General features: G+C 43.0%; 1 protein-coding gene across 2 annotated transcripts in view; it reads left to right on the top strand.

Annotated features, from left to right (window-relative positions):
• TGFBR2 (transforming growth factor beta receptor 2) overlaps positions 1-18206 on the top strand; it is a 71010-nt gene extending 52804 nt beyond the window's left edge. The window contains exons 5-7 of one of the 2 annotated variants that reach the window (XM_084858271.1): positions 320-461; positions 10437-10564; positions 13877-18206. In XM_084858271.1, the coding sequence (XP_084714397.1) occupies positions 320-461; positions 10437-10564; positions 13877-14056 (450 nt within the window). In that variant the 3' untranslated portion in view covers positions 14057-18206. Of the gene's footprint in view, positions 1-319; positions 462-9350; positions 10565-13876 lie in introns of those variants that run through there. The other variant, XM_084858273.1, reaches the window with a different exon arrangement.
• The last annotated feature ends 213 nt before the right edge of the window (positions 18207-18419 follow it).

Below are 18419 nucleotides of genomic sequence, written 5' to 3'. Positions count from 1 at the left end.
ATGGCAGCTATTCATGCTTATGGGAGAGAAGGTACGGGGTGCACTTTGAGACAGCACTGGGGTGGTGATTAAATCTTCTTCCTGCCCCTGGTTGACTGCACCAGTGAAAAGCAAGCTTACTCCTGTCTGCTTAGTAGTGCCCCTTCATTTGCATAGCTGCAACCTGATTGTTATTATTTGTTATGGAATAGTTTTTTAATAATTAGAGATATTCAAAGTGAAGAAGGTTGTTACGTGCAACTGTGTTATGTGAGATTATGTGAGCTTTCAGAATCAATTCTCCCTTGAACATTTTTACCTGTTTTGTAACTGCTGGCAGGTTGGCACGGCGAGGTACATGGCTCCTGAAGTCCTAGAATCCAGAATGAACTTGGATAATGTTGAATCCTTCAAGCAGACTGATGTGTATTCCATGGCTTTGGTTTTGTGGGAAATGACATCTCGCTGCAATGGTGTTGGAGGTATTTGTGATCCACTGTGTTAGATACTGTCTGTGTGTGTGTGTGTGTGTGTGTGTGTGTGAGATACACACTCATATGTATATATACGTGAACCACTTAGATATTTTATTATATTTAATGGTATATAAATATCACAAATAAATATCAATCAGATGTGATTAAATACTACTACTTGGCTCTGAAGTCTGCAGGGGGAGGGATTTCCATTTATTATTGAGTTGTTACTTTTGAACCTTCTAGTTTCTTCAAGGAGCTCAGAATGAGTTACAGTATGGTTCACAAGTGGTCTCTGATCCATGCAGTATCCAGGGCTAGCTAGATCTGCTTAGCTTCCAGAACAGAATTGTGCCATCATGCCACGTACATTCAGACCATACTCTAAACTGAGTTTCCCCAACCTGGCACCTTCCAGATGTGTTGGATTACAACACCCATCATTCCCAACCAGCATGGCCAGTGGGAGTTGTAGTCCAACACATCTGGAGGATACCTGATTAAGGAAGCCTGTTCTAAACTGTTCTGCATAATTTTAAAAAATAGTTTTAAAACAAACTATTTTTTGCTAGTAGTCATGATGCAGTTGTGGTTAACAGTTCACATTGCCAAAACCTGTTACATCTACCCTTTACTTTGGGTGCTCAAGCAGCATCTATGGCACGAGACACCTCTCACCAACTAGTGTAGTAGCTGTGGCCTCTCCTAGACAGAGAGAGCCTTTCTATAGCTGTGCGTGCTCTTGTAACATCCGGGTTAGGCTACCATGATGTGGTACCATCATATGTGGGACTGCCTTGAAGATTGTTCTGAAGCTTCAGTTGGTTTAGAACAAGACAGCCAGATGGGTGGCTGGAGTCCATCACTCTGAATTGTAGTTGTAACATTTAAGTTCCACCTGGGACAGTAACCGTTTTGCTTAGATATGCCTCACAAATTACAGCTGAATTGATCAGACACATTCCAGTACACGGTGTTGCGGTATGCTAGCACCTCTTCCCTAAAACCTGTGTATGGGGTGTTGGTTCCTCAGACAAGCCTGAAATGTTCACCTTGTACTGACATTTCAGAAAGGGCAGAATTCCACATCCTTAGGAAACATTGTGGAGATGGAGGCATCTCCACGAGCAGGCAAGGCATCTGCTGCTGCCCAGCTGGTGTGCTCATTTGATTGGCATCTAAGAGGGCATCCGATCTCATTATCATAGAAAAGACATTTCTGGCCAACAAAATGGAATGTGGCTCTAGACCACTGAAAGGATGCCTTTTCCCTAAACCTCTCTGTGTGTGAGAGAGAGACAGAGCATCTGTTAGCCTTAATTTTTATTTTTGATGTTGCATATGGGGACTGACTGTGTAAAGAAACATAAGTTTGCATAAACATGCTCTACGGCTGTTTCAGACAACAGCCAGGAATGAGTGTCAGGGCTGAGCGCTCCTGTCTTGACCCTCCCATCATGCACTGGCTTTGGCACAACGATCCTGACTTGTATTCAGCCACAGTTCTCCATTATGTCTAACGTGGGGCACTCTGAATTAATGCTGGTTAACAAACCAGGTAAATAAGTCAGGATCACAGGAAGGGTGAGGGGAGGAGTCTTCGGCTCCATTGTTTATTCACAGTTAGGAAGCATCATACAGTTGGCCAAACCATCAGTGGGGGTGTGTGGGGGAGAGATATTTAAATACTTCAGTGGCATACAGATTGATTAGCACTTTGGAGCCCCAAAATGTAATTTCTGATTTTCTCATTTGGCCTTTGTTTTTCATTCTTTTTATAAAGAGAATGAAAAACTGATAGGATTTTTTTTCCCTCCTGCCTTTCTAGAGTTCTGGCTTATTTCATTCCCCAGCTTGCCTTGTAAAGACATGGATGAGCTGTTTGTTCAGGAAGACTCTTTCATCCTTACTGATGCCTGAGGTCTCTTCCTGTTTCTGTTTGAGCACACTGGAATAGTGCCTAGGGAAAGAACCACCCTCACAGCAGCTCTGTACAGGAAGTTACAGAACTGCCTAAATTTAATATAATCAGGAAAGAAAAATCATGTACTACTTTAGGTAGAACAGGGTGGAGTTCTTTATAAATCTCTCTTTAAAAAAGATGGATCTATGGTAGAAGTTAACTATGACATTGCACAATACTAGCATGTGTAATACATATGCAAACTAAGTTAGTGCTAATATGTGTGTGTATGTATACACACATATATACACACACACACGTGTGTATATATATACACACCTAGAATTGTAATTATTATTATTATTATTATTATTATTATTATTATTATTTATTACATTTCTATACTGCCGCATAGCTGAAGCTCTCTAGGTGGTTTACAAAAGTTAAAACATTAAAATACAATATACAAAGTTTAAACATCATTTACATAAAAACATATGGACAGTATATACAAACAACATATAACTAAAAGCAACTTTGAACTAAAAACAATTTAAAAAAAAATCCAACAATAAAACACAGCTTAAAACAACACTTCCTAAAAATAGTATACTAGAGCCAAAGGAACAAGAGTTCTAAACAGGGAAGGCCTGCCAGAATAATAAGAGTCTTTAATGCCTGCTTAAAAACTGAGGGGCAGCAAAGGAAAAGGTCCTCCTGCATGTGGCTGCCAGTCTCACATTAGGCAGCTGCAGCAGAGAGCCCTCAGGGGACCTCAGGTGGCGGACTGGGACGAAGGGGAGAAGGCGCTCCCGAAGGTACCTTGGACCTAGACCATGTAAGGCTTTAAAGGTAAGAACCAGCACTTTATAGTTTGCTTGGAAACAAATTGGCAGCCAGTGTAAGGATTTTAAAACCGGTGTAATATGGTCTCCACGGGATGTCCCAGAGACCAGCATGGCTGCCATACTTTGTACCAGTTGAAGTTTCCAAACTAAATATAAAGGCAGCCCCAAGTACGGTGCATTACAGAAATCAAGCCTAGACGTTACCAGCACGTGCACTACCATTACCAGGTCCACATGTTCCAGGAATGGGCATAGCTGGTGTATCAGCTGAAGTTGATAAAAGGCACTTCTCACTGTTGCCTCCACCTGGGGTGCCAGGAGTAGGTTGGGTCAAGAAGCACCCCCAAGCTATGAACTTGCTCCTTCATGGGGAGTGCACGCCATCCAGAACTGGTTGACATACCTCAATACCTGAATTACAGTCAGGGCCAGAAATATTGGAACAAGGATAACTGTTTTGGCAGTTGACCTCTGTACACCACCACATTGAAGTTGAAAGGAAACACACCCAGATGGGAACGAAGTCAGGACTTTCAACTGTAATTCAAGGGATTTGACAAAAGTGGGGCACTAACAATTCAGAAAGTACAGCCAGTGGCATACACACACACCCGTCATTGGTGGCTCATAAGTAATGGAACGAATGGCTGACAAGCAGCTGCATGGCCAGGTGTGGCCTGTTTCCTGGGTACCCCATGACCAATCAAGCAGATAAAAGGCCTGGAGGTGGTTCTGAGTGTTACATTTGCATTTGGTAGCTGTTCACTGGAACTCCCAACATGAGGTCCAAAGAGGTGTCCATGCGAGTGAAGGAGGCCATCATTAGGCTGAGGAAACAAAATAAACCCATCAGAAAGATAGCAAAAACATTGGGAGTGGCCAATACAGCAGTTTGGAACATCCTGAAAAAGAAGGAATTAACCGGCAAGCTCAGCAATAGCAAAAGGCCTGGAAGACCATGGAAGACAACTAAAGTGGATGACCGCAGAATTCTGCTCATGGTGAACAGGAACCGTTTCACAACATCTAGGCAGCTCAAGAACGCTCTTGAGGAGGTAGGCATGTCATTGTCAATATCTACAGTCAAGAGACAGCTTTATGAATGTAAATACAGAGGCTTTACAACAAGGTGCAAACCACTGGTAACGCTCAAGAACAGACAGGCCAGATTAGCCTTTGACAGCAAACACCTAAATAGCCTGCCCAGTTCTGGAATAAGATTCTTTGGACTGATGAGACCAAGATTAACTTGTACCAGAATGATGGGAAGAGAAAAGTATGGAGAAGGAAAGGAACGGCTCACAATCCAAAGCATACCACATCATCTGTCAAACATGGTGGAGGCAGTGTTATGGCATGGGCATGTATGGCTGCCAATGGAACCGGGTCACTGGTATTTATTGATGACCTGACTGCTGATAAAAGCAGCAGGATGAATTCTGAAGTGTATAGGGCTATACTTTCTGCTCAGATTCAGCTGAATGCTGCCAAACTGATAGGACGCCGCTTCATATTGCAGATGGATAATGACCCAAAACATACAGCAAAAGTTTCTCAAGGCAAAGAAGTGGGATGTTCTTCAATGGCCAAGTCAGTCACCTGATCTCCACCCAATAGAGCATGCTTTTCATTTACTGAAGACAAGACTGAAGGCAGAAAGACCCACAAAGAAGCAGCAGCTGAAGGCAGCTGCAGTAAAGGCCTGGCAAAGCATCTCGAGGGAGGAAACTCAGCATTTGGTCATGTCCATGGGTTCCAGATTTCAGGCAGTCATTGACTGCAAAAGATTTTCATCCAAGTATTAAAGGCGATCCTTAAGTTTGAAATGATGTTGGTTTGTTCCATTACTTATGAGCCACCAATGATGGGGGGGGGTATGCCACTGGCTGTACTTCCTGAATGGTTAGTGCCCCACTTTTGTCAAACCCCTTGAATTACAGCTGAAAGTCTTGACTTCGCTCCCATCTGGGTGTATTTCCTTTCAACTTCAATGTGGTGGTGTACAGAGGCCAACTGCCAAAACAGTTATCCTTGCTCCAATATTTCTGGCCCTGACTGTAGGACCCTTCACGATGAGCACCTCTGTCTTTCTTGCCTGGATTCAACTTCAGCTTGTTCTCCCTCATCCAGCCCGTTACCGACTTCAGGCAGTCATTCAGAGGAGTCATACCTTCCTTGGATAAAGATGTTCAGGAGAAATAGATTTGGGTGTCATCAGCATACTGATAACACTCAGTCCCAAACCTCCTGATGATCTGTCCCAGCGGTTTCATGTAGCTGTTAAACAGCATCGGGGATAGAATAGAGCCCTGAGGGACTCCACATAATAGTTCCTTTTTAGAGGAACAGCTATCCCTGAGTGAAACCATCTGGAACTGTCGTGAGAGAAAGGAGCAGAACCACTGCAGAGCAGTGCCCCCAGCCCCCAACTCCCTCAGGAGATCCAGAAGGATACCATGGTTGATGCTATCAAATAAAAGGTATAATAAATAAATGTAATAAAACAAAGGTATCAGACCTTCAGAATAAATTATTGTTATAATAGATATAGCTATATGAGAAATAAAACAAGGCAGTTTTACTAAGTAAATAAGCTTTAAAACGTGTGGATTACTTAAAACAATGCAAATCACAACTATTTTACGTAATATGTACCATATTCATAAACTAGTAACATATTAAAACTATACTACTTGAAATTATCTGTGCACTTAAGCTAAGACATTTAGGAAAATGTGCAGGTATGATTGGCCGCTGATTTACTGACTGTGTGTGAGTGGAATATGTGATGTGTACTAGAATCTCTGAAAATGCATTCCTCTGTGTAATCTATACTGTCCAAAATGAATGTGCCATCCCAGTAGTGGAACAAAAGCTTCTCAGTTTCCAAATATGGCTGCCTTCATGTCCACATAGCTGAGTCACCCATCATCATTCATTGGCTTCCATGTTGTGGCTATTGCTGCTGAGTTTGCTACCCCAGGATTCTTCACACTTCCTTCCACTGTGGTTTAAAATGCTATGACTCAAACGCTTGGTCCTGGCATATCTTATCCCCTCATTCTAAAAGGTCAGTTAACAGAATTACGGAGTATTTATTAAAAAACATGGTGGGGGAACCATGTGGATATTAGTGGGACAAGGAAGGGAAGACAACAGTGACATTAACAATGTATTTGGTTAGTGAAGTAAAGTAGCTTTTTTTAAACGATGGCATTTTAAATTCAGTGCATATTTCTGTAACAAAGGGGCACTGTATTTTGCTTGGGAGTAAGATTGTGAAATGTGCAAGTGCCTTTGCACAGCTTGTGAGGTAGATGTGAAGTGAAGATTTGCTGAATACAGTCTTCATAGTATCTTAATCCTTGTCAACCAGCATTTGCTTAAAACAGAAAACATGCACGGAGTTTAATCAGTATGCTGAAATGAAACTATAAATAGCAGTGTAGTTGCAGGTGAAGAGTCATCCTGAGAAAAAGGCCAGTCTATTACTTGTAGGGCTAAATGCTGAGAAGTTTTGTGTGTGGGAAGGAGCAGGGTATAGTTTGCTTGATGTTTCACTGGAGTATAATTTAGAAGTCATATTTAGAAACTCAGCAATCTGATTTTGGGAAAGCTTGAACTGCTCCACTACCCTGTTAGCTTGGTATTTCAGTCGGCACAACAGCTGTGTACCAGATGTTATGCTTTGTGAGAAATATCATTTCCATCCAAGCATTTTGCTTTTGCGACTGACATGGATACTGTGAGAAAGGAAAGCACAGAGAGCGTTAAGTGATCTGACAGCCCTCTAAAAACCGCTTATTTTCAAGACCTTTGTTGCCAGTACATGACATCAGTCAGAATCAGCAAGGTTACCAGGGAATAATTTGGAAAATACCTTTCAAAATGGCTTCTGTTCTTTGAGCTGCTCAAGGCAGTAATACTGCATTGCCTAAAAGATTTGCTGGTTTGACTGAAACGATGCCTTTGGTTTAAGTATAAAAGTACAGGAAAAGGGTACACAGGTGGAGGCGTGGAGCTTTGGTGTTCCAGGGAGGACAGGCTCAATGTTTTTGAAGAAGACTAGTACTTCACTTCATTTTCCAATTGCTCAAAAGCTTCAGTGGTTTGGGGGGGATAAATCTATGGTCAGCTTGTTATTGTCTGTAGTAGGCATAGGGTCAGATTCAGTGGAAAAGATGGCACTACCTGCATTTTTCTATTGCCATGCTTGAGGAGCAGGTGCTTTTACTTAGGAAGTTACTCGACCAAACTTTACATGGAAATAATAGAGGAGACAAAAGCTAGCACATGCAGTTTTTCACCCAGTTTTAATATTAACACTTAACTAAAATAATGGAGAAGTGAGAGACGGCATGGTCAACTGTTTTCCCCACATAATTATATTTCCAAAATGTGGCATTACTGCCTTTTTAATTCATTGCCTTCCACTAAAATAAAATTAAGTACATGAGCTGCAAGCCTGCTCCTAGTTACCTATACATATGCCCCATTGATTCTGAGTGGGAATTATGTAGAAATAATAACTGTGTGCAGAGATATAGATATATGGTGTTATTAGCGTCCTCCTTTTTTTCAGAAGAAAGCTTGGCACTTCTTAAAATGCCCTTTATTGTGCTTCATGCCACACTTGTTTCCTTAAACTGGCTCCAGGAAATATAGTTTGTGTCTCTGTGTATCAGTTTTGTCCTGCATCCTTTTATGTCAAAAATAGATAATGGGGAATTATCTCACACAATCTGCCTGATATGTAGACTATCCATACTCAGCAGTGTTCGGTGATTGTGTGGTGTCCAATAGAATAGAACTTGGCCTATACTTCATCACAAGAATGCATAGAAGCTAGTGCTCTGCCAAACATTTTTATTTTCCATTTTTGGCATGGGGGGGGCAAAACAAAAACTCTGGCGAAAGAGGCTGGGAGAGGTCAGAATTTCAGAGAATTTTCTCCTTGTGGAGGGGAACAGGGTTTCCACATACTTTTTTTTTTTTAGTGTAGAAGATTCTTGAGGGGTCTTCTTTCTATTGTTATTTCTTTAAAGCACCCTCTGCACTTGCAGGAGCCCAGTTCTTTCTGAACTCCCAGGAGACCATGTGACCTCGCCCTCTCCAATAGGCATTTAGGAAGAACTCCCGGCTGGAGAAGAGTCCTGGGCTCCTGCAAGTGCGGAGGATGTGTTTTTTGGGGTGTTTTTTTTTTAAGAAAAAGGAAAGAATGAAGACCCCTGAAGAATCGCCTATGAGTAAAAAAAAGTATGTGGAATGCTGTCCCACTCCCCAAGGAGAAAATTCTCTGAAATTCTCCCCCTCCTTGCAAAAGAGGCAGAAAAAAACAATGCCAAAAATAGGGGGCAGGCTCCAGCACAGCACTAATAGAAACCACCAGTGCACATTTACATTCAGTAAACACCAGTCCTGATAGAAACCATGCTGGTAAGCCCCGTATAGCCCAGTTCAGTTTCTTGATCAACCAAAAAGGTTTTAACCACTTGCAGAAACAAACACTAAAAGCAACATGACACAAAATAGGCTTCTAGTCTAGTATGCTGTCATTGTGGTCATTTCCTGTATTTGTCCGGGTGTTCTAGTGTGCTACATTAATCGTGTTAGCACAACTGAAAGGCTACAGATCTTATTAAAATATCTAAGGCTACTCTACACTGTGTTGCCTTGGGGATAGGAGACCAACAGACTCGAGCCTTAATAGAACAGCAATCTGAAATTATACTTTTACATGCAGTTGTTTTTATAGCTGTAGTTGAGGAAGGACTCTAGCTCAGTGGCAGAGCACATACTTTGTCCCAAATTCAGTCCCTGGTATTGCTGGGTAGGGCTGGAAAGGGCGGCCGCATGAGACCCTGGAGAAAACTGACAATCTCATACATTCCTAGGAAGATAATGATACATGGATGCCTTGTTAGCTTTGGTATAACAAATGCAGATTGCAATGGCAGCCTTCCCCAACCTGGTGCCCTCCAGATGTTTTGGGCTTCAGCTCCCATCAGCCCCAGCATGTCCAATGATCATGTATGCTGGGAGTGGTAGGCCAACACCTCTGGAAGGCACCAGATTGAGAAAGGCTGCTTTCTGGTTTAACTACACTTCTTAGACTATCTTCCTTTTTCTTTTTTGCATTCCCAGTGTCTCACAATTTTTCTCCGAGAAAAAATAATAAGCAACGGAAAAGGCCAACCACTTAAATCTCTTTCCAATGCCAGAGGTTCATTAGGCTTGTGAGTAAATTCTACATACACTCTCAAAGAAAGCGCAATGATTTCTACATTATATGGAAATCTACTGTAATTGTCCCTGTTCTGTTCCACTGAATGTAAAATACTTTAATCTATTTTTATTTTAAAACTCTTACATAATTTTTTCCACATGAAGCACACATGGTGAAAAACAAAATCAAACCTCATCTATGCGCACATACATGGATACTGCCTCCCCTCCCTTGAGCTCTGCCTCTCTTAGCTTAGTTTTGATGGCTTTTCGTGAGCTCTGGAAAGCCCGTTTTGTGGCAAAAACGTCAAAAACCTGAAGTACTGAAAGATCTCCTAGTTCGTGCTAGGATTTATATAGGGGAAGTGAGTTGGGCTTTTAGTCTGCTTTGGATCCAGTGAGTGTTTTGCCTTGGCTTGACCTGTTTTCGAGTTTAGTTCTGTTGTTTCTAAATATGTCATAATAAAATCTCATCCCTCCACAAATAGAAATAAGACCTGGAAGGTTTGGGACCACATCCAGAACTTGGCTTCTTACCTATCTACAGAACCTTTGGTCAGGCCAAATTCAATTTTGTATCATTGGGAGAGAGTGCCTGAACTAGTCTTCCCCAACCTGGTGCCCTCCAAATGTGTGGGACTGCAACTCCCATCATTCCTAGTCAGCAGGGGCACTGGCACCAGGTTGGGGAAGGCTGGTCTAAACGTTTATGGCTTCTGGGATTCCAGACCTTTGAATCTGGGGAAATGCATCTCAGGCCCACCTCTGTCATTGCCAGTCTACGTCTTTATGAAGTGGATAATACTGGAAAGTGGCTGGGCAGTCTTGGACGGGGAGGAAATGGGGTTAGAAAGAGCTGCAATGCTATATGTGTTGCTGGTCGGATAGCAAAGTGTAAGAGCAGTCAGGAGATTCTGCTTCTGTCAAGGAGGACAAAACAGCCCCGTGTGACCTTGGCCCACAACCCTGACTGAGCGTCCTTGTGTCTGCATATTCCCTTGGCAGAGGTGAAAGACTATGAGCCACCCTTTGGTTCCAAAGTGCGAGAACATCCTTGCGTTGAAAGCATGAAGGACAATGTCTTAAGGGACAGAGGGCGGCCGGAGATTCCTAGCTCGTGGCTCAACCACCAGGTAAGAGTCTATGTTGCTTGCCTTAGAGGCGCTAATCCTGCTCTTTATCTCCCTGTGATACAACTGTGTTCTCTGCATTTTCTCACTGAACTCTGCCCTGTCAAGATGCTGTAGCTGCATTAGCACAGACCACGTCCATTTCATGGGACTTTTGTTTCAAGGGCTTCTATAGGCAACGTATGACTGTAGGCCACATCTGGACAGTTTATTGGCTGGCTCTGTCAAATGTCAGTGACAATTACATTAGGAATTTGGCCTTTGATATTTGCTAGTTGTCACTTAAAAGACTCTTGGGCAGTAATACTATGCACACTTTCCTAGGACTAAGCCCCATTGAAGGAAATGAGGCTTACTTCTGAGGAGGCATGCATAGGATTGCACTGTTAATACTTTTGTGAACCTTTGAAACTCATAGCAGTTGTTTGTGCTCTATTAGCTCTTCCATATTCATGTTCTCCCTCTGCAGTTGCATTTTTGTAATGTGCCCCTTATTCATAATACTAAATTTTGAAATAGATTTTACACAGTACTCCTTCCCTTCCCCTTCACGTCTTAATGAGATTTGTTGCACTACTGATTTCAAGTTAATATTTAATATTTAATTCTAATGTTAATGTCGGTAATTTCAATGCAGGGCAAATGAATATTATTTGTATACTTCCAATACCATTGTACTGTTGACATCTGTCAACATAAACCATTAGGTAAATTATGCAATTAATGCAGAACTTTGTGAAGCTTTTTTTTTTTTTTTTAAAGAGCACAGTAGTTTTCATCTTAACTCTGTTTAATATTACTTTTTGTAACCAAGAAGGAAACCATTTTCCTTCTTGATAATAGCTGAGTTTTGCTGCATGATTTCTTCTGTTGAAATAAAAAACCAAATGCTTTAATATATGATTTAATGAATTAATAAGTCTGCGCCAAAGGCAAGAAACTACACAAGTGCTCATGTGCTTAAGGCCTGCACTACATTCAGTGTTAACAGAGCTGGGATTAACTCTTACATTCATAGAATAGGCACCAACAGTGTAATTCCCACAGTGGAATAATGATGCTATTAAAAACAGTGGCTTGGATCGAAGTAGAGCAAGCAGGGGGAAGTTTACACAAGGGCACCTTCCCATCGCCTCCTCCAAGCTCTATCCCCTGTCCCTCCTGAAAAGCTCTCTGGTGGGTTGGGAAGGCAAGCGGGGGGTGGGGGTGGTGCTGGGAACCCTCGAGTATACTGCGGGAGACTAAGAGCCAAACAAACAACGCTAATTCTTTAGCATGTAGCTGGCGGAGGTCTTTTATTTACTCTAGTGTGACTGCATACTGTCCTAATTTGGATTAGGACCAGTGTGCTCCAAGAGGTGAAGGTTAAATCTTTACCCTGCCCTCCCTTTTTTCCCCAGAAGTTCCAGCCGCCCCTGCTCCCCCTGCCCCGCCCCGGGGAAGTAAAAAGCGGGAAAGCCTTTGATTGACTCTAATGGAGTTTTTAAAAAAAAAAAAAAATTCCCCACCCCCGAATGAAATATCAGGGGGAAATGAGTGTGTGTGTGTGTGTGTGTGTAGTTTAACCCTCCCCTCTCAGAGTGTCCTGGTCATGATCTGAATCATGACCACATGCAGTTAGACTAGAGCAAAATGAAAGACAAACTTCAGCTGCACACTATGCAATTAGCAACATGTAGTTTGGCCCTAATAGGAGGGTGAATTGATCAAAATCAGGTGGAGCCACCTTCCATGAGCAGAGTTTGTGGTAGGTGGCTCTGTCTAATTTGGGGCAAATTTTCCCCTCTTCCAGCAAGACTCCCCCAACAAACACATCATCCGATGCTAAACAGGAAGGTTCCCCAGCCCTCAGGAGAAGCTTTTGGTGGGCACAGCGGCTGGATGCATGAGGAGGGGTGGAAAGTCCTCTTGTGCGAACTTCAGGGTGCTAGTTTTAACCTATAAAGCCCTACATGGCTTGGGACTGCAATACCTGATGGCACGCCTCTCCCAGAATGAACTTACATTAAGGTCCTCCTCCGAGTGCCTCCTCCAAGGGAAGCTCAGAAGGCAGCAACGAGGGAGAGGGCCTTCTCAGTGGTGGCCCCCCATCTGTGGAACAAGCTCCCTGATGAGGTCTGCCTGGCGCCAACATTATTATCTTTTCGGCGCCAGGTTAAGACCTATCTTTTTTCCCAGGTATTTGGCAGCACAGGATGAGTTTTATCAGTCCTGGGTGTGTGATAGTGAACTATCACTTATGACTGATAGTTCAATGTTGTTTTTAGTTATATGTTGTTTGTGTATATTGTCTGTGTGCTTTTATGTGCTTTTTTATAAATGGCTTTTAAACTTTTTATATTGTATTCAATGTTTCAACTTCTGTAAACCGCCCATATCGCTTCAGCTATGGGGCGGTATAGAAATGCAATAAATAACTTCCTCCCACTCATTCTAGGATCCAAGCCAATGTGTGCTCCATATTTCCTGAGCTATTCTCTTAGCAGATGACCAGGATTCAAAAATCATATTACCAGCCATGACTTTTAGTTATTCCCCATTGTGACAGAGATCCCACAGTTCTGTGTGATGAAAGGCATATATATTTATATATATATATACACACACACACACACAGTTATGCAGGGGAAGGTTAGTTCTAAATGTTCACCTCTCTTAGCTCCCTTGTTCTCTCCATATTTGAAAAGTGCCTGCCCCACCACAAATTCAATGGGCATCCTTTAATTTGACCCTGCCCAGTGCCATTGCTATCCAAAGAAGATCTGGACCTTGTAAAACCTCAAAGACCATGTAAAATCCTAATCTGTGTTCCCACCTTCATGACACACCCATCAGTTGCAATAATTAACCACAATGTTGACCAACAATGATGTTGTACAGTGGAAATTCTTACTGCCAAAACAATGGTGTAACTTCAGTGTTCGCTGCAAGTCGCTCTCTACCAGCCACCATAATTCTCTGTCTGTAAAATGAGAATGTTCATCCTGAAGCCCTTTGGTTCAGACTCATTTTCTTTGACATAAAAGGTGGCTTATATAAGCAGGAGCTTTGGTTACTGTCATCCATGACAAGCTGTGTTTCCTATTTTCACTTAAGCACGCATGGTGTCACTTTAATATGCTTTATTTTCCTCCTAAGCGTTACTAGCATTCTTTCAGCACAGTAACACCAATACCACATGCGCAGATTCTGTATAAATTTCCACCCTTGTGGACTTCTAACTCACTGTGTTTTGCAGGGGTGGGGGTTGCATTTGCGGGCTGCTGTAGCTTTCAGATTTTTGAAGGTTTTCATTGCTTTCTCTGTGTGTTTTAGGGCATCCAGAAAGTGTGTGAGACGCTTATTGAATGTTGGGACCACGATCCTGAGGCCCGGCTCACTGCGCAGTGCGTAGCTGAGCGGTTCAATGATTTTGAGTACCAGGACAGACTCTCGGGAAGAAGCAGTTCTGAAGAGAAGATCCCTGAGGAGGACCCTGTGAACAGTGCCAAGTAACAACCAGCAAGATGAAACTTGCATGAAAGAGAAAAGGCTGCTCTTGTGTTCTGTGTGCACAATTTCAGAACAGGAAGAAGGTCCTTAGTTCACTTCCTCTGGCACTGAAGATCCCACCTCTGCCTCCACACTGCAGCTCCAGAGAAAAGAAAGGATGTAATGGGGAAGCCATGATAGGCAAAGTGTCATGCCATAGCAATAGCTTCCTTGACCATGTCATAGGATAAGCTACATTGGTGCTTCCTGAGAAAAAGAGACTGTACAAAATGCCAATAACGTTTGCACTTTATCAGCGCCTGTATATAACTATGGAACTCTGTGTGTGTGTGTGTGTGTATGTATTTGTGTATGTGTGCACACGCACACACACACACACACACACACACAGAGGAAAGCTCTGCAAAGGATCTTCCAGGAAACTAACAAAAGACAGGAAAAATCCACAAGGGATTGTTAGGATGTCTGCTGTGATACTGGCAGCAAAAGTGCCTTATTCACCCCACCCAAACCACAAAAACTGTAGTAATGCACTGCTAAAACTGTACATAACTGCACTACTACTTTTTTTTGCAGTTGAGGGACAAAGAGGTCACAACTGATAGCCTGTCTAACATTTATCTATGTGTTGATTGTTCAGCTGGTTCCTGAATGTTTCAGAATTTGTGGGTTCAGGGGACCATTAGTGTAGTGGGTTGTTTTTCTTACAATCCTCTTAGAATTTGGAAAGTCATTTTTTTTCCTTTCATGCCGGTACAAAGGATTGTTAATTCCTGCCCTCCTCCCTTCCTTTGAACTTGCACATCATGTCAGCAGGCTGCATGCTGAGAATAGGTTTCCCAACCCCCCAGTCTATGAAAGCAGGCAGGGCCAATTATAATTGAAACAGATGTTTTGCATTTGCTGTGCATTCTGACAAAAAGTAGACTTGTCCTTCCCTCCTTTATGGGATCGCTAACATCATGTCTAGTTTTTTGAGCCTTTAAGTTCACACTTGATTTCATGCCCGGTGCAAGAGGAGGGACAACACATGAATACCTTCCTGAGTGTCTGGATTTCTGTGATGCCGTGGAAAAGATTTGCCCCATGCTACAGTCAGGCATCGTCTTTGGTCCTTCTTAATGTGCATTGTAGCCAACGCTGCCTGCAGTCATTGAGAACTGCTGGCAAGAAGAGGACATTCCTAAACTGATCCCCACAGGCATGGCTTACATTCTTTTAGTCTTCCAAAATATTTAGATTTGGAGCTGGCCTCACAAGGAATTTTAAATGACGGGATTTCGACAGTATTTTCTTGCTAAATCATCAGGCTGGTCGCGTTGTCTCCATTTTCAGGGCCTGCAAATTCGGCTTCCGGTGCGGCTTTCTTTGCCTTGCTATAGATTCCTAACAGAGACCAGAAATGTGTTGCCGGTGTAGTTAAACCAGTAGGCACCAGAATCAATCCTTCAGAGCTAAACAATGTATATCTAGTGCAATTCTTTTATCATACAGGACACAGATATTTTTCTAGGAGCTGTTGCTTTGTTTATCCAATAGGAAAGAAAAGGTATATTCACATAGGAGTTAAAGTTTATGGTGGAAATATTTATTTTTAAAAAAGCTTTGTGTCTGCTTTTATATTAAATTTTTTAGAAATATTTAAGCATTAAATGGAGCAGGAGCTCAACAAAATGGAATCTCCATTTAATAGCAACAGGCGATGTGCTGAACTGTGGAGCTACGGGTTTATACTGGGGTGTTGCTAAGTAGAGGTGGGATCTAGTGACTTCTAGTGGTGGTTTCCCATGGTAGCATCCCAGAAAACAGCTGCATAGGAAGAAAAACAAGTAGCTTTACTACAAACTGGAAAGCAGGGTGCATCTATGCTACAAATCTAAACCACTAATTTCAAAACTGGTTTAACTGTCATGCCTCCCCTTCAAGAACTCTGATTTTTGGGAAGTTCCGAGGGTTCCTTGGTAGGCAGTTATGAAAGCTTAGCTAAGGGCCAAACTAAACGTTCAGGTAATCATGCATAGTGGAGCTAATGCGTGATAATTTTCGTTACCTTCGTGAAAGTGTTCATGGCCCCAATTCTGATCATTAGCACAGCGAGAGGGCAGGATTTTAACCTTCTCCACCTCATCTTTTTTTCCTGAAATTCCACCCCCTGCGGGGGGGGGGGGGGGGAGAAGAGGGAAAAGTTCCCATTGGAGTCAATTGAGCCTTCTTTCTTTTTTTAAGTCCCCCCATGCAGGAGGGTGGAATTTCAGGGAAAATGGGTGTGGGGAGGTTCCCCCCCCAAAAAAAAAAAACACTGGTCCTGAGCCAAATCAAGGTCTTGCACACTTACACGAGAGTAGGGGAAACAATAACACCTAGCTATGCTTTGCATGTTTAGGAAAATATTTAGTTGTCCCCCGGATGGCTTTAAGGGAAGACTAGACACACTCATGGAGGGAAGGGGTATTAATGGCTAGTCATTATGGCTACATGCTACCTCCAGGTTCAGAGGGAGTCTTCCCTTGAATACCAGTCAGCAGGAAACAGGATGCTGGACTGGATGAACCTTTGGCCTGATCCAGCAGGGCTCCTCTTCTGTTCTTATGAGAGAGTCAAGTTGGCTTGATGCTGGTTTAAATTTGCAGTTTATATGTGCCCTGGGTGTCCACTCTGCGACTGGCCTGGTTTGCACGATTGCTTGGCCCATTGTTGGGTTATTTTCGGGTTGTTTCCCCCTCAAGCAAGCCATGCCATCTGGGTTCAGATGACACGACAAGCAGCACCTGGGGGGGGGGGGTAATTAAGCAAATGGCCCCAGGGTGACTTGTTTAAGCCACGGTGATCGTGCAGACTGGGTCGCTGTTTTGCGCCTGATATTTCTCATGCAGTGACAGAGGCTAAGAGAAAGCATTCAGTAGCTCTTGCCGACTCTTAACTTTTTGTACTTTTACATGTAAAAGGAAATTTTAATTCTTCCATGAAACACTTTCACTGTACAACATGTATGAAAATAGGAATGTGAACATATATAATCTTGTTTATCAAATCTTTCAAGCACTTACTGTATTTTTGTATAAATAAAATGTTTTAGATTAAAAGAGGCTACGATTTTGTTTCAAAGGTTGTATTTAGACCAAAATGTATAAGAGTGTTTTCATAGAGAAACCCTCAAGCTGACTTCGTAATTCATTTCCCTCCATCAACCAAAATGAGAGACTGATTGTGGCAGTCTGGTGCCCTCCAGCCTGGTGCCCTCCAGACATGTTGGACTCCCATAAGGCAGCACATCTGGAGGGAACCAGGTTACAGAAAGTTGCGTTATGGTGTGTCCTGTGCTCTGTTCCAGGGTTATTTCATATCTGTGTTCCTATGGCCTAAAAATGAGGACTAGGTTGTGTGGTTAAGTGGCTAGGCACGCATCGGACAAGGGAGTCTAGGGTTCCAAATACTGGCTCAGCCATAAAAATGCACTTTGTGGTCTTGGGGCAGTAAATAATCCTCCATCTGTAAAATGGGCATTCTAGTAATAACTAGTGCACCCATTCATTCCTCATTCCTGCATTGGTTTCAAAATGAATGAAAACTGAACCAAGTTACCTTATTTCCAAAATGAATGCATGCCCCTATTCCACATACAGGAGCCTACAGTAATCTTACCTAGTGGCTAGGAGTGCATAACTTTGCAGCCATCATGCATCGAAAAAGAGTAGCAACCTTCTCAAATATGGAGTTGGTGAAAGCCACTCCTGACAATGACTGCAATCTGAGGATTCAGGTGTAGCAATGGATTCAGGAATATTAAGCTGATAAATCGCATCATATATAAAGGCAGCTGAGCCTTCTCTTCCCTAAACTTGGGACTGGAGATTCAGACATCCGACAAAAAGAGTGAGCTGTCATCGGCATTAGTGCCCACAGATTCCATTTTTATACCTGGCAGCCTCGGGGGGCCAAAACAGACATCAGGGCTGGTATCAAAGGCAGGCATGGTGGGGCTCCTGCCAAAGGGGCCCACTGACAAGAGCCCTCTGGACTTGCTCCTCTTCACCATTCCAACCTGCTGGTTCACCTGCCTCTCGCTCTTGCCCGGACAATGCTGGGGCTGAGAAAGAGGAGGAATAGATGCCACTGCCTACCTGCTCCCTGGCTCTCTGCCTGTTAAGCAAGCAAATGGTAGTAATGATAAGAAGGAAGAGGAGGAGGAGGAGGAACAAAAGCAGCTGGGGAGGGAGGGGGCCCATGGAAGATGTCTTGCCCAAGGGCCATCCAAGATCTGTAGCTGGCACTGACAGACACATTAAATGTGTTGCTCATTTCCACTCGCTTCCAATGGAAGCTTCCCTCGCAAGACTCTTAGCAGCGGGGGGGGGGGGATTTTCAT

The sequence above is a fragment of the Heloderma suspectum genome, chromosome 5, assembly GCF_057233095.1.
Source record: "Heloderma suspectum isolate Gila_16-S chromosome 5, 16-S_ref, whole genome shotgun sequence".
NCBI lineage: Eukaryota > Metazoa > Chordata > Lepidosauria > Squamata > Helodermatidae > Heloderma > Heloderma suspectum.
This window is presented reverse-complemented; position numbering and strand designations above follow the sequence as displayed.